The sequence below is a fragment of the Anolis carolinensis genome, unplaced genomic scaffold (genome assembly GCF_035594765.1).
Source record: "Anolis carolinensis isolate JA03-04 unplaced genomic scaffold, rAnoCar3.1.pri scaffold_29, whole genome shotgun sequence".
NCBI lineage: Eukaryota > Metazoa > Chordata > Lepidosauria > Squamata > Dactyloidae > Anolis > Anolis carolinensis.
Window position 1 is genome coordinate 175,319 of NW_026943838.1, and position 21,382 is coordinate 196,700.

At 46.3% G+C, this 21,382-nt stretch overlaps 2 protein-coding genes and 1 long non-coding RNA gene across 5 annotated transcripts in view; 1 reads left to right on the top strand and 2 right to left on the bottom strand.

Annotated features, from left to right (window-relative positions):
• The window catches only part of LOC103281973 (zinc finger protein 239), a 264,351-nt gene that overhangs the window by 162,097 nt on the left and 80,872 nt on the right, over positions 1–21,382 (bottom strand). The window lies entirely within an intron of this gene.
• The window catches only part of LOC134294925 (zinc finger protein 91-like), a 40,846-nt gene that overhangs the window by 10,770 nt on the left and 8,694 nt on the right, over positions 1–21,382 (top strand). The window contains exon 4 of the mRNA XM_062966795.1: positions 1,214–1,223. Coding sequence (XP_062822865.1) covers positions 1,214–1,223 — 10 coding nt within the window. The remainder of the gene's footprint in view (positions 1–1,213; positions 1,224–21,382) is intronic.
• Positions 8,185–21,382, bottom strand: part of LOC103283001 (zinc finger protein 91) — a 40,984-nt gene continuing 27,786 nt past the window's right edge. Inside the window, exon 4 of the mRNA XM_062966796.1 lies at positions 8,185–9,440. Coding sequence (XP_062822866.1) covers positions 8,548–9,440 — 893 coding nt within the window. The 3' untranslated portion in view covers positions 8,185–8,547. The remainder of the gene's footprint in view (positions 9,441–21,382) is intronic.

A 21,382-nucleotide genomic window follows, 5' to 3' on the forward strand; every position in this document is an offset into this window, starting at 1 on the left:
AAGGCGGGGCTTCGCCTCAGTTTCCAACCGACAGAAAGCAGTCGAAAACAAGGCATGACACAGCGGGGAGGACGGGCGGGGCTGTGCGAATTTCACAGACTTCCACTCGAAGAAATACGGTTACAGGTAAGCAACCTATACTTCTTCTACGTGGAGTCTGTGAAATACGCACATATGGGTGACTAGCAAGCTACTGACCTGGCGGTGGGTCATGCCACGCAGGAAAACAGCACGGCTCTCCCAAAGGCAGCATCTTTCTTCTCCTGGACATCCATCTTGTAGTGAGCGGCGAAGGTGGACGGAGTCGACCACGTGGCCGCTTTACAGATGACATCCAAAGGTATGCCCCGAAGGAAAGCTTGAGACGTGGATAGCGCCCTTGTGGAGTGCGCAACAATCTGGTGTGGATGTTCCTTGCCTGCCAGTTGATAGGCTAGACGAATCGTGGAGGTAATCCAGGACGCTAACCTCTGAGAGGTTACTGGGAGACCAAGCTCGTCCTTCCTGTATTTAAGGAAAAGTCTAGGCGACTTCCTGTGAGGAGCCGTCCTATGAATGTAATATAACAGGGCTCTCTTGACATCCAAAGCGTGTAAGGCAATCTCTAATGCAGAGGCTGGCTTTGGAAAAAAAGATGGTAAGACAATGTCTTGACAAATGTGAAACTGTGAAACAACTTTAGGTAAAAATGTCGCATCCGTCCGTAGAACGACTTTGTCCTCATGGAAGCGGATGTATGGAGAGTCCGCCCGGAGGGCAGTGAGCTCACTAGCCCTTCTGGCGGACGTAATTGCCACCAAAAACGCTGTCTTCCATGACAGATGTGCTAGATCGATGGAAGCCATGGGCTCAAAGGGCGGCTTCGACAGTTGTGACAGCACCAGTTCGAGGCTCCAGGCCGGAGGGGGCATAGACATAGGCGGATGTATATTTTTGTACCCTTTTAAGAAAAGTTGCACTAAAGGGTCTTGAAAAAGGGATGGTTGGCCAACCTTCCTCCGAAACCAAGAGAGCGATGCAACGTAACATTTAATTGAAGACAGGGACATACCCCTCTCCGAGAGGTAAACAAGGAAGTCTAATACCGTTGACGTAGGGGCGGAAAGAGGATCAACCCCTAAAGGTGAAACAAAGGACTTGAAGCGGGACCACTTATAAGTGTAAGCCTTTTTAGTGGAGACCTTCTGGGCTGCATCAACTATGAGGCGGACAGCGTCAGAGAGGTGGACCGTGGTTTCAGTCTCCAAGCTGTTAGTCGGAGGGACGACACTTCGGGATGCCTGACAAGGCCGTCCTGAATTGTGAGGAGGTCGGCGCTGCATCGAAGTCGAACATAATCGCCGCCCGACGCCCTGAGCAGCGGCGCAAACCATGGTTGGCGGGGCCACCACGGGGCTATTAGGATGCAATTCGCGTTGTCTGAAATGATTTGCGAAACAACTCTGGTCAGAAGAGGAAGTGGAGGGAAGGCGTAGAGGAGGCCTGGCGTCCAAGAGAAAAGGAAGGCGTCTCCTAAGCAGCCGGGGAATGCGCGAGGGTGCATTCGAGCGCAAAAGCGTGGGCAATGAGCGTTCACCGGAGATGCGAAGAGGTCGACCTGAGGAGTCCCCCACCTTCGGGTGATGAATCTGAACTCCCTCTCGTGGAGACGCCACTCGTGAGTCTCTGACTCCGCCCTGCTGAGGGCATCCGCTAAGGTGTTCTCTTTTCCTGGCAGGTGGATTGCCAATAGGCGAATGTGCCTTCGAATGCACCACTCCCAAATCTGTATAGTGATGACTAGGAGAGTTTGAGAGCGCGTACCCCCTTGTTTGTTTATATAATATTTCACCGTCGTGTTGTCCGTTATGATCTGGACAACTTGCTTGTTGACCAGACGAGAAAAAGACTTCAGGGCCTTTTCCACTGCCAGCAGTTCCAATGCATTTATGTGAAGTCGCCGCTCTTGAGGTGACCATTTGCGTCGAATTGACAGATCTAACAAGTGTGCGCCCCATCCCAGAGAGGATGCGTCCGTTGTAAGCGTCAGTGCTGGGCGCGGCGAAATGAACGGCAGTCCTGCGAGGACATTGCACCGCCTTGTCCACCATGATAGGGCAGATAACACTGGCTGTGGGGGGTAAAGCATCTTGTTTTGAGACTCGTGAAGCGGGTTGAAAGATCGAAGAAACCAGCTCTGAAGTAGTCGGATCCTCAACCGAGCGAATTCTGTAACGGCTGTGGTAGAAGCCATGTGGCCTAGAATAGATTGGATGGTCCAAGCTGAGGCGTGACCTCGATCTTGCAAGTTCCTGACCAGGGATCGTAAGTTGGTGAACCGGTCCTCCGGTAGGTAGGCCCTTCGAGCTCTGGAGTCTATGATGGTACCGATGAATGTAATAGATTGGGTAGGGGTAAGGTAGGATTTTTCTAAATTGACCATAAGGCCAAGGGCCTGCAAGAGAGATAGAGTATAACAAATATCAGATTCAAGCTGTTCACGGGAGTCTGCAACTAGCAGCCAATCATCAATATACGGGAAGACAACAACAGCGTGCTGGCGAAGGTGAGCTGCCACTACCGCCATGCATTTAGTGAAGACCCTAGGGGCCGTAGACAAACCAAATGGCAAAACATTAAAAGAGTAAAAACAGTCGTCAACCGCGAAACTAAGGAACCTGCGGTGACTCTCTCTAACAGAAATGTGGAAATAGGCATCCTTAAGGTCCACTGTTGCTAGCCACGCCCCTTTCCTAATGAAGGGGAGAATGGAGGCGAGAGTGACCATACAGAACTTACGCGGTCTAATAAAAGAGTTAATTATCCGTAGGTCCAGGATGGGTCGAAGACCGCCTCCCCGCTTTGAAATTAAAAAGTAGCGGGAAAAGAAACAGAAGCTTGCCTGGTCCGGAGCCACCGGAGATATTGCATCCTTGTCTAGGAGAGTAGATACCTCCTCTAGCAGGGTGACGGAGGCTGGAGTTACACAAATGCGTCCCACTGGAGGGAGGGCGTAAAATTCAATGGCGTAACCCCTAGATACAATATCAAGGACCCAGGCATCTGTTGTTATTTGCCTCCATTCGTGTAAATATGGTTGGAGCCTATCTAAGTACGGGAAAGGTGTTGACCCCATAGGGAACTGGGTCTCATCTGGTAAGGAACAAGGATAATCTAAAACAGGGATTAACAAGGATGGGGGCGAAACTGGGACAGCCACGGAATCCGCTGTCGCACCAGTACTAAAAACGACGTTTCTTGGAGTCAGTGGTCTTAGTACCACGAAATTGACTCCTGATAGGCAAAGGGGGTCTCCTACCTCCCGTTGCTGACGACTGTTGTCGTTGCCTACCACGGAATGAGGGAGGGCTAAATCGCCTATGTTGGTATTGCGACTGGGAGCCCCAGCGTTGGCGCTGATAAGGGTATGGGTGGTAGGGATGCTGGCCATATTTATTAAGCGTTTGCTTCATCTTGTGTGAGTGTTCCAGCTGCGAGTCTGTATCCGTACTGAAAAGACCAGCCTCATCCATAGGTAAGTCCTCAATTAGAGCGCGATTCGACGGGGAAAGAGTAGAAGCTCGCAGCCACGCATGGCGTCTCAAAGCAACTGCTCCTGCAAGAAGTTTGCCTGAGGCATCAGCTGTGTTCTTCGCCAACTCCTTCTGCAGGCCTGCCAGAAGGAGGGCCTCATGTTTAAAGGCTTTGGCCAGAGTCTGGTCAGCTTGTGGCAGAGAATCCAAAAAAGGACCAAGCCTGTTCCATAAAAAGGTCTGATATACACTCATGTAGACCCCATAATGAGCCATACGAGCGAACAGGCAGGCTGAAGAATAGAAACGCTTAGCCATAGTATCCAGCTTCTTGCCTTCCTTATCTGAAGGTGAGGCCTGATTTTTCTGGACCGGCTTGGGCTGGGCATCAGTTACTACAGAGTTGGCCTTTGGCAGCTTCGCCAGCCAAGAAGCTGAAGATAGATAGATCTTATACATATTCTCTGCCTTCCTAGGTGTAGCCGGCACGAGAGAAGGTGCAATTCCTTCGGTTTTAATAATCTTTAAAAGGTACGGCAATGTGGGGAGAGGTGCAGACACTGGACCTCGTTGTTCAGAAGATGTAAAACATGGGTCCTCCACCACATTGGCAGGTTTAGGAGTAGGCAAGTTAAGTGCCCTCGATAATCTGATTAGCAGAGCTGAGAAATTGCGAAATTCCTCCGCCTGTTGTGTATCCTGTTCTGGACCTCCCTGAGGAGGGACTAGGTCCCCTTCCCCTGCCTGGCCAGATCCAGCATGATCCTGGTCCTCTTCCTCCAAGTGGCCCTTAGGAGATTGGTGAAGTGGGGCCTCACTAGGCAGGGATAAATTGACCTTTCAGGTTGAACAGAAGGCACAGGTATAGGGGTAGCTGCTGGGGCTAACACAGAGGCTTGTGGTTGTTGATTAATAACAGGGCCCGCCGGTGAAGGCCTCGAACCCGACAAGGCCCTGTCACTTTGGTCCCGGTAAAAATCATAAGGGTGGAAATATCCACCATAACCAGGGAAAGGGGGAGGAGGAGGGTAAGGATAAAAATAATCTGAGTAACGGTACCGGGACCTTAAGCCAGGAGATCGAGATCGGGAGACAGAGGAGACCCTTGATGGACTCCTCGAAACCGAGCGCCAGGATTCAGCTGAAGGGGAGCGGCGTCTAGAGGCCCTCACATCACTGCGGCCCCGATGCTCACTGCGCATGCTCTGCTGCCCTGGCGTCGATAGATGGCGCCGAGAGACTTTGGGAGGAGGCGTGGTCGAGCCCGAGGCGTGCGGGGGAGGCGAGCCTGACATCGGCGCCGAAGCGCGCACTGGGCGATCAATAGCGCTGCCGCCCCATTCCTTTTCTAAGCTACGGGTGGCTTCGGCAGGCGAAAGCTGAGGCGGCGCCTCCATTGCCTCCACTGAAGTAGGCGGGGCTGGCTCCCGAGGAGCACGGGCTTCCATTGAACTCCGATCCGGAGGACTCTGGGGCTCAGAGCCAGAGAGTTGCCTCCCTTTTTTAGGCTTCTTGTGGTCGTCTTTCATCCTAGCCTCTTTATGGGGCTTGGAAAGCTTGGGTTTTTTCTGTGCCAGCCCCTCTCCCTTTTGAGGGCTTTCCACAGACTCCTCCCTGGGCAGGAGCAATTCCTTCGCCTCCGAAGAGGACGGTAAGGATGGTGGCTCAGAGGCAGGTCTTTTGCCCAACAGGGCCCCTTCCGGAGCCAGCGCTTGCTCATAGAGAGTAGCCTTTAAGCGAGCCTCTCTATTTCTCCGAGCTTGCGGCGTAAAACCTTGGCAGATAGGACACGTCTGGGGATTATGAGTCTCTCCCAAACAAAGGAGGCACATAGAGTGCCCATCCGAGTCAGGGAGTTTTCCGCCGCAGGCACAACACTTTTTAAAACACAAAGTAGACATTACTGGCCTGACTGCAAAACGATGCCCAAAGGCAGTCCGAGTGAAGAACAACCGTAAATATTGAAGATAAAGACGTAGTCACAAATCAGTCCGTGTCAAAAACCGTTAAATTCTGAGGTAAATCACTGAGGTAAATAAGCCCTAGAAGTTCCTACAGTCCTCGCTTTCTGGCGGAAAAGAAGAACTGAGGCGAAGCCCTGCCTTCGGGCTTATATAGTCTATGGGGAGATGGGCGGGGCTTCCGCCAAATTGTCTCTTTTGAAGCTCTAGAATGTTCCGAAAGTCTGCGCAGGCGCAGTTTTAACCCATATATGCGTATTTCACAGACTCCACGTAGAAGAATCAAGAATAAAATCTCCAAGGACTTTGGATGAAAGTCAGAACTCAAGGGTGTTTATTCAAAGAGACGAACTACTTTACAAGGCCAGAGGCTGTGAAACTGTGACCAGGACTCTGCCGTGTTTTGGGGGTTGGAATCCACTCCTTGCCTATGAGACAGTCTGTCCCATTGTATAGCTGGAGGAGGCCGTGAGAGGACTGAATTCACCTGCCTGTCTAGCAGGGGTGTTGTGTGTGTGTTTTACTCTGCTTCTCCTTTCCTTCCATCACTCATTAACACTGACTAGTTGTGCAGGCCTCACCTACACAACAGAAAGCATTTCCTGAAGGTAAGACTCCTATCGGGAGTCCATAAGAGTCTCCTTTGGAGGTTTTTAAGCTGAGATGGTATGACCATCTGTTGGGGGTGCTTTGGTGGTTTATTCCTGCGTGGTCTGAAGATGATTAGCCCCTCAGCACACAACCCAAACTGACTGGGAGGAGGAGGAGGAGATGTGTGTTCTTTCGCCATGAAACCACTGATCCCGTGGGTCGTGAGTCCAGCCCCATTCTCTCCAAGCAGCATCACCATCCAGACCATCCTCTGCAGGTCACTCTCCAGCCCCTTTTTGGGGTCATCCAGAGAGAGGACTCCCCATCTCTCTAGGCCCTTGCCTTCTTACCCAAATCAGAGATTCACAGAATAGTATATTTGGAAGAGACCACGAGGGCCATCTAGTCCAACCCCCTTCTGCCAGGCAGGAAAAACAGAATCCCTTGCCAGAATCCCCGCAGGGTTCAATACTGTCTCCCACACTGTGTAACATCAACATGAAGCCGTTGGGAGAAATCATCTGAAGTTTTGGAGTTCAATGTCATCTGTACGCAGAGGTCTTCCTTGTCAGTCGCAAGGCCAAACAGGGCACAGGGTCACAGCCTGTGTTGGATGGGTTACCTGTCCAAACGTCTCTCCCCTTATGAACCATCTCGGAGTCTAAGACCGTCTGGAGAGGCCCTGCTCTCAATCCCGCCCTCTTTGCTGGCATGATTGGCAGGGATGAGAGACAGGGCCTTCCTTCTCGGTAGTGGAAAGGATGGGAAGAGAAGAGAAAAAGGAAGGAAGGGCAAGAGAAAAGAAGACAAAGGAAGGGAAGGGAAGGAAGGAAGGGGAAGAGAAAATAAGGCAAAGGAAAATATGGGAAGAGAAGAGAAAAAGGAAGGAAGGACAAGAGAAAAGAAGACGAAGGAAGGGAAGGAAGGAAGGGGAAGAGAAAATAAGGCAAAGGAAAATATGGGAAGAGAAGAGAAAAAGGAAGGAAGGGCAAGAGAAAAGAAGGCAAAGGAAGGGAAGGGAAGGAAGGAAGGGGAAGAGAAAAGAAGACAAAGGAAGGGAAGGGAAGAGAAGAGAAAAAGGAAGGAAGGACAAGAGAAAAGAAGACAAAGGAAGGGAAGGAAGGAAGGAAGGGGAAGAGAAAATAAGGCAAAGGAAAAGATGGGAAGAGAAGAGAAAAAGGAAGGAAGGACAAGAGAAAAGAAGACAAAGGAAGGGAAGGAAGGAAGGGGAAGAGAAAATAAGGCAAAGGAAAATATGGGAAGAGAAGAGAAAAAGGAAGGAAGGGCAAGAGAAAAGAAGACGAAGGAAGAGAAGGGAAGGAAGGGCAAGAGAAAATAAGGCAAAGGAAGAGAAGGGAAGGAAGGAAGGGGAAGAGAAAATAAGGCAAAGGAAAATATGGGAAGAGAAAAGAAAAAGGAAGGAAGGGCAAGAGAAAAGAAGACAAAGGAAAATATGGGAAGAGAAGAGAAAAAGGAAGGAAGGGCAAGAGAAAAGAAGGCAAAGGAAGGGAAGGGAAGGAAGGAAGGGCAAGAGAAAAGAAGACAAAGGAAGGGAAGGAAGGAAGGGGAAGAGAAAATAAGGCAAAGGAAAAGATGGGAAGAGAAGAGAAAAAGGAAGGAAGGACAAGAGAAAAGAAGGGGAAGAGAAAATAAGGCAAAGGAATATATGGGAAGAGAAGAGAAAAAGGAAGGAAGGACAAGAGAAAATAAGGCAAAGGAAGGGAAGGAAGGAAGGGGAAGAGAAAATAAGGCAAAGGAAAATATGGGAAGAGAAGAGAAAAAGGAAGGAAGGGCAAGAGAAAAGAAGACAAAGGAAGAGAAGGGAAGGGAGGAAGGGGAAGAGAAAAGAAAGCAAAGGAAGGTAAGGTTAGAAGGCAGACCGTATTTTAGTTCTTGCGAACCACTGGTAGTCCGTGGACCACTGGTTGAGAGCCACTGTCTGAAAGGGAAGGAGTAACTCTGGATCCCTCCCATAACGGCTATTTACAATATTCAAGCTGACCAGTCCTGACTAAAGAGGAAAACAGAGGATGTTTCTGTAGGGAAACAACGTTCACAAACTGGACATTTGCAACCAAGGTGGAAATGGAGCTGGAAACTAATCCCAGAGGAACAACTGATGGAATCACATATGGTTTATTTCTTTTCAGGCGAGGGGACAAGACAATCATATTTAACTCTCTGAAGCAGTGGTCCTCAACCTGTGGGTGCCCGGGTGTTTTGGCCTACAACTCCCAGAAATCAGAGCCAGTTTACCAGCTGTTAGGATTTATGGAAGTTGAAGGCCAAAACATCTGGGGACCCACAGGTTGAGAACCACTGCTCTGAAGGATTGTCACACAGAGCTTGCTTTCTGCTGCTCCAGAGAACAGGACCTCCAACTTACAGGTTCAAATGACAAGAACGGGACTCCACCAAATCTGACGCAGAACTTCTCAAAGGGTCCTGTTTGAAATCAGACATTTTCCCACAATGGCTGTTTTTTAGCCTGTATGTATTCTCTGGTGCTGGTTAAGAGATGAACTCTGAGTAAAACATTTTCCACATTCATGGCATTTGTATGGCTTCTCTCCTGTTTGGAGTCTTTTGTGTTTCACCAAGGCTGAACTGGAAGCAAAACATTTCCCACACTCCTGGCATTGGTATGGCTTCTCTCCTGTTTGGAGTCTTTTGTGTTTCACCAAGGCTGAACTGGAAGCAAAACATTTCCAACACTCCTGGCATTGGTATGGCTTCTCTCCTGTTTGGAGTCTTTTGTGTTTCACCAAGGCTGAACTGGAAGCAAAACATTTCCCACACTCCTGGCATTGGTATGGCTTCTCTCCTGTGTGGAGTCTTTTGTGTTTCACCAAGTCTGAACTGGCAGTAAAACATTTCCCACACTCCTGGCATTGGTATGGCTTCTCTCCTGTGTGGAGTCTTTTGTGCCTCACCAAGGCTGAACTGGTAGTAAAACATTTCCCACACTCCTCACATTTGTATGGCTTCTCCCTCGTGTGGACTCTTTTCTGTTTCACCAAGGTTGAGCTGTCAGCAAAACATTTCCCACACTCCTGGCATTTGTATGGCTTCTCTCCTGTGTGGAGTCTTTTGTGGCTCACCAAGTTTGAACTGAAAGCAAAACATTTCCCACACTCCTGGCACTGGTATGGCTTCTCTCCTGTGTGGAGTCTTTTGTGCCTCATCAAGTTTGAACTGAAAGCAAAACATTTCCCACACTCCTGGCACTGGTATGGCTTCTCTCCTGTGTGGTGTCTTTTGAGCCTCACCAAGGCTGAACTGAAAGCAAAACACTTCCCACACTCTTGGCATCTGTATGGTTCCTGACCCATGTGAAATTTCTTGTGTTTCACCACACATTTTGCAGATACTTTCCCTTTAAGATGGCTTTTCCCAACATCGAGTGTCTTGTGAAGCACAAGTGCCATATTTTGGGTAAAACACTGCCCACATACATTGCATTTGTCGGGCCTTTCTCTGGCAGAACTTCCATCTTCTCTGTGGGCTTGCTGGTCTCGACGAAAGGCCCAGTTGTGTCCCAAATGCTTCCTGTACTTGGTGCATACATGGCTCTTCTCCCCGTTATCTACTGTGAAGAAGAACATAAACAATCATTCCTCAGTGTGAGTGATAAGGAAGTGGGATAAGAAGTGGACTGAAATGATCCTTAAAACAATATAGACCTAGAAGAAACAAAGATATGCATGTTGTCCTTTCCCCTCCCCTTGTTCAGTAAAGATGGACCCTGGTTGTCTGCCTGGAGCCTCTAAGAGAGAGATGAGTAACATACGCTCCTGAGGCTCCCTGTTGCTCAGCCCAGCCCGGTTTTTTATTCCGTCTCCTTCTCTCTGGGGAATGGATGCCTTTTCCCTTCACATCCAAATGCTTGCCTTTTTCTCTAGCTTTAGACTTTACCAACTACCACCCATTTCACCATCCTTCCCTCCTTTTTCTTTCTCTCCCCCAATCCCAGTTCTCTCTTCCCATGCTCCCTTAAGGTTGGATTTTTCCGCTCCAACGTAGAAGATCCCATACCTAATTTCAGAGTAGAGCAGAGTCTCGATTATCCAACATAAACTGGCTGGCAGAACATTGGATAAGTGAAAATGTTGGATAACAAGGAGGGATTAAGGAAAAGCCTATCAAAGGTCAAATTACATTATGATTTTAGAAATTAAGCACCAAAACATCATGTTTTACAACAAATTGACATAAAAAGCAGTTCAATACATGGTAACATTATGGAGAAATCACTGTATTTACTAATTTAGCACCAAAACATCGCAATGTATTGAAAGCATTGACTACAAAAGTATTTACTACTAAAATTGACTATAAATATAGAATTGCATAAACGAACACTGTCGGACGTTAAATCCATAAAAAGTTCAGTCTTGTGAAGATTTTTTTAAAAATCTGTGATCCTTGCCTGCTTTTCTGACAACTGCTGTTTCTCCGCTGCCAAGTCTCGCCATCTTTGCAGCATCATTTTGTCAATCCTTGTCGTTTCTTGTTGCTCGATGTGTGTGATTGCGGTTTCTAGAACTCTAACCCTATCCTTGTGCGAGATTCGGAGAGGCTTGACAGTTAATGCCTGATCATCAGTTTTTGTCGCCATCGTTACTGATAAGAGCAACAATTTCTTCATCCGTTATTTCATACTGATCGTCTTCATTCATCCAACTTCCAACTTCTTGCGAAGACACATTCTCACACCCAGGGACACGTCGTATTAAGGGTAGAATGCTTTCTTCGGTTTCACCTGTGCTTTCCCTTCCCATAATCTCATCCTTACCTTCGCCTAACAACTTCTTTGAAGACCTGGAATGCGTTTCAATGGTTCAATCCTGTCTTGCCCTTATTCTATTTCTTCTATCATTGCCGACAATAGCTTCCTGCGATAGTTCCTTTTGAGCGTTTCCAAAACGCCGAGATCCATCGGTTGTCATACGGCGGTTACATTATGTGGAAGAAACATCGCCTTCATGTCCCCCTCTTGAAGCTCCTCTGCATCAGGGGATGTCGGGGCATTAACTAGCAACAAAACCGCATTTCTGGGCAGGTCATTTTCTTTTAAAAATGTATCCATGGAAGGAACAAATTCCTTAGGGCTGGGCTGTAGCACAACTGGTAAATCACCAGCAGTACTAAGATCTACCAACCGAAAGGTGGCCAGTTCGAAGCCCGGTTGGGGGTGAGCGCTCGACCTCAAGCCCAGCTCACTGTTTACCTAAGCAGTTCGAAAACAGTCTATGAGCTGTAAGTAGAGAAATTAGGTACCATACATTGCGGGGGAGGTATTTTGCGACATCATAAACATCAAGACCAGAAATGTGGTGACAAAGAGGAAGTTGGAAGGAGGAAGTTCTGATAGCTCTCCGTCATAGAGAATGAAGCAACAGCACCCCTGTGACTGAATCTGAGCGCAACATCAGCCTCCAAGGCACCAAAAAACTGGACTTCAAGACGACATACCTCCTTCTGTTTGTCTTATTCTTTTCTGTCCTGTCTCCAAACGGCATTGAATGTTTGCCTTGTATGTGTACTGTGATCCGCCCTGAGTCCCCTCGAATAGATGGGGCGGAATATAAATAAAGTGTAATCATCATCATCATCTTTGAAAATTTCACTGGTCAGCAACACACTTTTTTGATTGTACTATTTTACAGGAAGAGCGTTTTTTGAAACTGTTTTAAAGGCTCTTGGATTTTTGGGCTTCCCAATCATTGCAAGGTCCATTTTGTGGTTTGCGGTAGCATTGCTGCACGCTAAAATTGTCAGCCTCTCTTTGCTGTGCTTTTAGCCAGGGGCTGCTGCTTCAGTTCTGGCTGCAAGACTCCTACCGGGTAACACTTTGCAACTGAGGCCGGTCTCGTCACAATTCAACATCTGATCGCCCGTTAGGTTTTCAGTTTCAATAAATTCTTGAATTTTTTTTCATGAATGCCTCCGTTTCTTGATAATTTGATGACAGCTTCTCACCACAAACACTTAGCTAACGGATTCCATAACGTTTCTTCCACTTGTCGAGCCAACCAATGCTTGCTGTAAAATCTGGATCCCCTTCATTACATTCCTTTTGAAAACGCAACGCCTTTTGCTGTAAAATAGATCCTTTTTCTCTGGACTGCGTAAACCAAACATACAAAGCTTCACTAACGTTTTCAGTTACACTTTATCATCGTTTTCCTCTCTTTTAGCGCACCTTCCGTAACTTTGGGGGAACTCCATTCTTCCATCTCTGATCGATTCCCGTGAGCTAGTTTCAGAATAGGCTGAAGGAATCCCTCCCACTTGTCTCCTGATTGACAGTTGGGATGTATCTATTTGTTCTCTCTGTTTCTTTCTCTCATTCTGATTGGTTTTGTAGAATGGTGCATGCTTTTGCTTCAGATTTCTGACTTATATCTCAGTGTGTACTGTGTGTATTAAGACCTCTCTCTGCTTGTGTGTCAGGAGAGATGTAGGGCTTGGAGTTTTTCCCTCTCTTTTAAACCCGAGAAGAGATGGAAACAGAGAGCAGCTCAGACTCAGTCCTTTACTATTTAGAAAGGGAGGTTTTTTTTTGTAAATAAACCTTTTGTAATTTTAAAGACTGGACTCTGCATCTTTGTTTCTGAAGTTCTTGATTTTTTACAGATCACTTCCTTGCTCTGTTCGTTGTGAGCTGAATGCTCAACTATCAGTTTCCTGATGGTATTTATAGGTTCTCTGCTTTTTGGAGGGTAGTCTTCCCTTACAAAATCCTGAGACTTCTTGGAAATATCATTCTGTCGACTGTCCCTTTGTTCAGCTCTGATTCCAATACCTGTCTAATTCTGCACACCTTTTACAGGGGAGCTGCAACTTCTTCACATATGAGAATTTAGGAAAGTGGCTGCGGATAATTTGGGATTTTCTAACATTTAGGATGAAATAAATATACAGAGTGTTTCAAAAAGATGCACTCAATTGGAGAGAGCTAGATTTCTGCAGATGTGAAACTACCATGAGTGACACTCTTACCACTTGAAGGAGAGGGGCAGAGTTTGACGGCTGCTCTATGCCTCTCCCTGTGCACAAAAACCTCAAGCCCCAATCATTCACAAGCACAGAACATAGAACACATGATATTAAATGTCGCAATCTTGCGAATGAATGAGGCTGGGGCTGTTTGTGTGCTGGGAGAGGCAGCGTAGAGAGAGAGAGCTGAGCCTTCAGACACGCAAAGACTAGCCTGCCTGGTTGGGAGGAAAAACAAGGTTGAATACCACACCAATCATAAGGTGTATAGCCGCCTATGCGTATCTGATGCTACGGGAAGTTTTTTTTTTTTCATGATCCGTTCTCCGGCCCCTCTCTCCAGCCAATCTGCTCCCTCCCTCTATTTTCTTCTCACACAAACACTCAGAGAGATTGAGAGAGAGAGAGAGAGAGAGAGAGAGAGAGAGAGAGAGAGAGAGAGACTGAGACTGACTGACTTTGACTTGACTCCAGTTATGGAAATCTTCCCACTTGAGTCTGACTTGGTGCTTATTATTATTATTATTTACTCTTATGTCATATATTTCTAACACAAGCCCTGCCTTGCGGACCCTCAGTGACTGTGACGATTTAGGCTAATACTGCCTTTTGAAACTGAAATCCCCATCAGTGAGGGAGCCTTACCAAGAGAGGCCACAATCCCATTCATCTCCTCCATGACCTGCTTGTGCAAGGCTTTCTGGTCCGGATTCAGGAGAACCCACTCCTCCAGGGAGAAATCCACAGCCACGTCCTCAAAGGCGATTGGGCCCTGGCGGAAGAAGAAAAGATTCCCTCCTCACGTGAGAGATATCAAGAAAAATGATGACAAGAAATAATTTAAAGTAAACTTACATTCCTGCTGGTTGCTTGAAAGGGAAAGGGCGAAGGCCTCCATGCCACAAAGGTAAGCTTTGTAGAGACGACGGGTTGGTCGCAGGTAAGAACCATTTCTTAATTGATATATAGAATCAGAAATGGAATCAGGGTATGTTCCCCCTTTTATTGTGATGCCCACAACTGGACACAGTGTAATTTCAGGTGAGGTCTCCCCAAAGCAGAAAGAAGGTCGCCATGACTTCCCTGAATCTAGACACAATATTCCTTGGGATGCAGCCCAAAATCCCATTGTCTTTTCAGCTGCTGCATCACATTGTTGGCTCATGTTCCACTTGCAGTCCTCTAACACTCCAAGATCCCATCATATGAATGATTGTCAAGTCAGGTGTTGCCCCTCCTGTACCTGTGCATGGCATTTTTCTCCTGCCTAAGTGTACTACTCTACATATATTCTTGTTGACATTAATTGGGTTAGTTTTGGCCCAGCTCTCTAACATGTTCAGGCCATTTTGAATTCTGATCCTATCTTCTAGACTGTCAGCTATGCTTGCTAATTTTTTGTCATCTGAAAATAAGATACGCATGTTGAGCAGTACTGGGCCCACTCCACCCGTTGTCACTCAAACCATTACAAATCCACTGAACAGGAGTATTATCCAGCCCACTTTTTACTAGTTGTTTATAAAACCAGGAGAGGCCTTTCCAAAGGTCTTACTGAAAGCAAGATGTGCTACACCCACTGCATTTCCTTCATCTACCAAGCTTGGAACTCTACTGAAAAACAGATTAGTCTGGCATGACTTGTTTTGGAGAAACCCATCTTGCCCTTCAGTGATTACAGCATTTTTTCTAAGTGATTCCAGATGGCCTTCTTCATGATCTGCTACTTATGCTTATGCTGTTTAGTCGTTTACATTCTTTGGTGATCCTCCCCTTTCCATTTCATGTACATGTCCCTTTTAAATCTTAGCTCCGTTGAAAGTTCTTTGAACATCCATTCTGGTTTCTTTAGTTTTCTCTTCATTTTTTCCCCTCCTTGTAATTGTGCCTTTAGTATTTCACTTCTAAGGAAACGCCTTAAATCTTGTCTGTTTAAACAGATATTTGCTGATTAAGCCTGGAACCAAAGGCACCCCGGCAGGCCCCGTCCTCCTCTCCCAGGAATCCTCCTGCTTACCTGACTCAGTCCCACTCCATCGCAAAGGGGGAGAAACGGCTGAGGATTCGGCAACAGCATCATTCCAGACCCTGGAGAGAGAGCAAGGGGTGGAAAGCTGGTCACAGAAACAGGCCTCAGAGGTGACCATTGCAGTCCTATAAAGAAACCAATGAGGAAACGAGCCAAAGAACACAAGCGCATTCAACAGCCCAAGAAGATGTACAATGTGAGGGTTTAGCACTTTATTTCACAAGCAGTGCTGTGAATATGTTGGAATGAAACTAGTACTGGGCTTGGTAGTTCAATTGACTAAAGTGATTCTTTGCTGTTTGTCTTCCAGCTCAGTTTCAGGGCTCAGCTCAGCTTAGGGTCCCACCTGGGAAGATACTGAAGGGCTACCTAAAATAACCCAATGCCTACATATAAGAAAAACAACAACAACAAAACAACAACAATAATTTTATTTCTTATTTGCCTCTCCTTGCAGTTTGTGGCGGGTTACAACACAATTTTTAAAATACGAACATTGCCAAAATTCAACAAAGATGCATATTAGGGCTCTGACTTTGGCTCAAAACTTCCCCCGTTGTAATGGTCACATGGTTTTAATTGTTTTAATTTGATTTGGATACCAGATTTTATTTTTGTTTTATATTTGGGTTTTTTTTTGCATGTTGTATTATATGTGGCATTTAATTCTGCCATTGTGTAAGACTGCTCTGGGTCCCCCTTGGGGAGAAGATCAGTATATAAATTAAATAATAAATAAATATTTCTATAAAAGATCCACATTAAAACTACATTTCTATAAAATACTTATCAAAGTACATAGGTACATAAGTACATGAGTTTAAGATATATACCAATCTCAAGGCCAAATGACCCAAAATGTTCACCTTCTGAAGCTCAAACTGTGGGTGTGCACTCATCCCCCCAAAGCGGAATTTCCACTGGCACAAAACCCCAAAACTCCCAGAAGAGTTCCTTCTCACCCTGCAAGGCGGCAGCCCCGTCTCCTTCCCGCTTCAGCTCCTTCTGCCTGAGACTCTGGGTGGTGTCTGGTGGAGATTCCTCTGGTGCAGGGACTTCCATGGAGTTATTATTATGGGCCTGGAAGAGCACAGAGCATTCCAGAAGGAGTTTGGGAAAAGTTCAGAAATATCACATACCTCTAGACCTTTTTGGAAACAATAACTCTGAGATGGGAACCTAATTTGGAACCAATGCCCCCCTCCCCCTCCCATCATTGTCTATGTTCTATCTTGAGAAGAGCATCAACCAAGCTGAGGGTAGAGATGGAGGGGCAGAGCAGGTGGGGAGAGAGGCCGAGGGAGCAGGGCCTTGCTCATCCCCCACATCGGTACCATCTCGGAAGAAAGGCAGGATGTACGTTCAACCTGTCCATCAGTCCCCAGGTTAGTGAAACCCAGAGGGAATGCTCTCACCTGTCCTTCCTGCTCCTTGTCCTCGGCCCGACTCAGGAGGAAGCCTTCCGCCAGGGCCACCGCCTGGGAACAGGTCTCTGCCCCACACTCTCGGACCCAGCTCCCCATCTCTGGGGGCAGGATGCTCAGGAACTGCTCCAGGGTCACCAGGTCCAGCACCTCGGCCTTGGTGTGCTGCTCTGGCTTCAGCCACTGGCGGCACAGATCGTGGAGACGACTGCAAACCCCTCTGGGTCCTTCACCCTCTTGGTAGGAGGACTGCCTGAAGCGCTGGCGCTGTGTGTCCGAGCTGTCAAGGTCCACACTCAGGGACTCATGTCTGGTTCTTTCCCAGGATTCCCCACTGCCCCCAGGCCCACGTGAGTTGGGTCTCTCCATGTTGGAACCACCCTGGTGAAGAACCCAACTGTATCCAAGATGCTTTTCCTCCCTCTTCTTTCTTTCAAGGGAAGGAAATCCCTCCACAGGCTCTACTCCGAAATTCTCAGCCCAAAATCACATTTCCTCTGTGAAAGAAAGGCAGAAAGGTTGTGGGACCAGGCTTTTGAGCAATAGTAGCAGCAGAAATGACAACTACAGTAGAGTCTCACTTATCCAAGCCTCGCTTATCCAAGCTTCTGGATAATCCAAGCCATTTTTGTAGTCAATGTTTTCAATATATCGTGATATTTTGGTGCTAAATTCGTAAATACAGTAGTTACAACATAACATTACTACTTTTTCTGTCAAATTTGTTGTATAACATGATATTTTGGTGCTTAATTTGTAAAATCCTAACCTTATTTGATGTTTAATAGGCTTTTCCTTAATCCCTCCTTATTATCTAAGATATTCGCTCATCCAAGCTTCTGCTGGCCCATTTAGCTTGGATTAGTGAGACTCTACTGTATATGATCCAAGGTATAATGACAGACCCAGTTTGGACTTGAAATGCGCCTTGAATGTTTATTTATATGTATATTTATGAAGGTTTGAATGTAATTTAATTTAAATGGAATTTTGAAATGTGACTGTAATTGTTTGATATATGTGTTTTATATTGTAAGCTGCCCTGAGTCCCCTTGATGGGTGAGACATGGAAACTATTCTAGAGTACAAAATCCCATTAAGACCAGAACTTTTTCTACTGGGAAACATCAAGAAAGACTCTTTCTTTATATAACAACAGAAGCAAGAACTGAATACGCAAAACTATGGAAACAAGAAGACATGCCAACACCAGAAAACTGGATGACAAAAGGTTTCGAAGTGGCCAAAAAGGACAAACTAACTTCAGCTGCACAACAAACAAATATACAGAAACTTCCAAGAAGAATGGAAGCCCTTCACTGAATTCACAAAGCAAAGGAAGATGACCACAGCAGGATCTGTTGACTAAAGTAATATTAATAGTATAGTTACATTTTGTACTATTTCTGAACTCTTTATTCAAGAGACTTTGAATCATTGACCTATCAGCACTCTTTGATTAGAACACAATCTTGTTAATTAGATATTTTAGAGCGACACATATATACAAACACATATTTGTGTAGTGTTTAAAGAAGAAAAGATAACCATGTAACATAGAGAGAGAGCAACTGCAATGAATCACTCTGACCAGGAGGTCATGAGGTCGAGGCCCGCTCGGAGCCTATGTTTGTCTTGTCTTTGTTCTATGTTAAAAGGCATTGAATGTTTGTCTATATGTGTCATGTGATCCGCCCTGAGTCCCCTTCGGGGTGAGAAAGAAGGGCGGAATAGAAATGCTGTAAATAAATAAATAAATAAATTGATATTTCGGATCTATATGGCAGTCGTTATGATGAGATGAAATACATGCAAAGAACTGGAAAAGGAGGCGGGAAGGAGGCTGGATAGTGTGGGAAGGCCTGAGTCCTGAGGAGAAGAGGGCGTTTGTTTCTGTCTCAGAGGACATTTGGATCTTCCAGAACTTGAGGCCATGTTTATAATCCTAGGCCTTGGGTGAAAGAGAAGGATGTAAAGCCATAACAAAGAGCAGGCCTCTCTTCCCTCTCCCTCGGTGGCACAGAAGACATTGATATCGTTCTTTTGTTAATAGCTTAAACTATACCTCATTAGTTATACATCAGACCCATAATATTCAATATTCAAAACAATCCTACCTTTCCTTTTGGCACCCACGGTGATTTCCACCCTTAAAGCTGAGGTAAAGATTACCTTTAAAGCTGAGGAAAAGATTACCTTTCAAGCTGAGGTAAAGATTACCTTTCAAGCTGAGGTAAAGATTACCTTCAAAGCTGAGGTAAAGATTACCTTTCAAGCTGAGGTAAAGATTACCTTTCAAGCTGAGGTAAAGATTACCTTTCAAGCTGAGGTAAAGATTACCTTTCAAGCTGAGGTAAAGATTACCTTCAAAGCTGAGGTAAAGATTACCTTTCAAGCTGAGGTAAAGATTACCTTTCAAGCTGAAGTAAAGATTACCTTTCAAGCTGAGGTAAAGATTACCTTCAAAGCTGAGGTAAAGATTACCTTCAAAGCTGAGGTAAAGATTACCTTTCAAGCTGAGGAAAAGATTACCTTTCAAGCTGAGGTAAAGATTACCTTTCAAGCTGAGGTAGAGATTACCTTCAAAGCTGAGGTAAAGATTACCTTCAAAGCTGAGGTAAAGATTACCTTTCAAGCTGAGGAAAAGATTACCTTTCAAGCTGAGGTAAAGATTACCTTCAAAGCTGAGGTAAAGATTACCTTCAAAGCTGAGGTAAAGATTACCTTCAAAGCTGAGGTAAAGATTACCTTTCAAGCTGAGGAAAATATTACCTTTCAAGCTGAGGTAAAGATTACCTTTCAAGGTGAGGTAAAGATTACCTTCAAAGCTGAGGTAAAGATTACCTTCAAAGCTGAGGTAAAGATTACCTTTCAAGCTGAGGAAAAGATTACCTTTCAAGGTGAGGTAAAGATTACCTTTAAAGCTGAGGTAAAGATTACCTTTAAAGCTGAGGTAAAGATTACCTTTAAAGCTGAGGTAAAGATTACCTTTAAAGCTGAGGAAAAGATTACCTTTAAAGCTGAGGTAAAGATTACCTTTCAAGCTGAGGTAAAGATTACCTTTCAAGATGAGGTAAAGATTACCTTTAAAGCTGAGGTAAAGATTACCTTTCAAGCTGAGGTAAAGATTACCTTTCAAGCTGAGGTAAAGATTACCTTTCAAGCTGAGGTAAAGATTACCTTCAAAGCTGAGGTAAAGATTACCTTTCAAGCTGAGGTAAAGATTACCTTTCAAGCTGAGGTAAAGATTACCTTTAAAGCTGAGGTAAAGATTACCTTTCAAGCTGAGGTAAAGATTACCTTTCAAGCTGAGGTAAAGATTACCTTTCAAGCTGAGGTAAAGATTACCTTCAAAGCTGAGGTAAAGATTACCTTTCAAGCTGAGGTAAAGATTACCTTTCAAGCTGAGGTAAAGATTACCTTCAAAGCTGAGGTAAAGATTACCTTTAAAGCTGAGGTAAAGATTACCTTTCAAGCTGTGGTAAAGATTACCTTTCAAGTGAGGTAAAGATTACCTTTCAAGCTGAGGTAAAGATTACCTTTCAAGCTGAGGTAAAGATTACCTTTCAAGCTGTGGTAAAGATTACCTTTCAAGCTGAGGTAAAGATTACCTTTCAAGCTGAGGTAAAGATTACCTTTCAAGCTGAGGTAAAGATTACCTTTCAAGCTGAGGTAAAGATTACCTTTAAAGCTGAGGTAAAGATTACCTTTCAAGCTGAGGTAAAGATTACCTTCAAGCTGAGGTAAAGATTACCTTTAAAGCTGAGGTAAAGATTACCTTTCAAGCTGAGGTAAAGATTACCTTTCAAGCTGAGGTAAAGATTACCTTCAAGCTGAGGTAAAGATTACCTTTAAAGCTGAGGTAAAGATTACCTTTCAAGCTGAGGTAAGGATTATTTTGAAGGTAAAAACCCCGTCAGACCTACACTTCAGGTTCTCAAGCGACACTTTAGGAAGCCGGGAAACCTCGCCGAGCGGAGGCGGAGAGAGGAGGCTGCTTCCCCGACACGACCCGTCCACGCAGAGGCGCCTCCCGCTCCTTGGCCTGGCCCCCCCTTCTCCGCTTCAGCAGCCTGCCTGCCATGAGGAGCGGGCCAGGAGAGTCCGGCCCAGAGGCGGGAAGGCGCCGGCGAGTCTGCCTGGAGACGGATGACGCGGCGAGACGAGGCCCATTCCCATTGGCCGATTCCTGGAGTGACCGTTAACGGCAGAAGGGCGGAGGGGGGGGCGGGGCGGGGGCGTTCCTGCCCGGAGACCGATGACGCCACTCTGAGAGGAAGGCGGATGCTCATTGGCGGAGAAAGGAAAGAAGGCGTGTCTCTCCGCCTGCCTCTCCGTCTCGGGCCCCGCCCCTCTGTGGGTCTCCTGCCCGCGGCCGCCATGTTTCTTGAGGGCGGAAGTGCAGCGAGAGGCGGGAAGACTGGGGGGGAGGGGCCGGGCGGCGCTCTTTCCTGTCAGAAGGAAGGAAGGAAAGAAGGAAGGAGAGAGAGAGAGAGAGAGAGAGAGAGAGAGAGAGAGAGGAGGAGGTGAGTGGGGGAGGGATGGGGGGCGCCCCCTCTGCCCTCAGGCCTCCCTCCCTTCCTTCCTTCCTTCTTCTCGGCCTTTGGGAGGGAGCGGCCTGTCTGTCTGTCTGTCTGTCTGTCTGTCTGTCCAGGGACTCTGCGGCCTGCTCTCTCCTCTGCGCATGCGTCCTCTCTCTCCCCCCCCCTCCCATCCAGAAGACTGTGACGCGCTCTTGGTGGGGCTGCCCCTGAAGAAGGCTGTTTTCATGTTTGTCTTGTTACGCATTTTCAATGGTCTCCTGAGGCTTTCATGCCAAGCTGCTTTGAGTCCCTTTTGGGGAGATCAAGCGGGGTATAAATA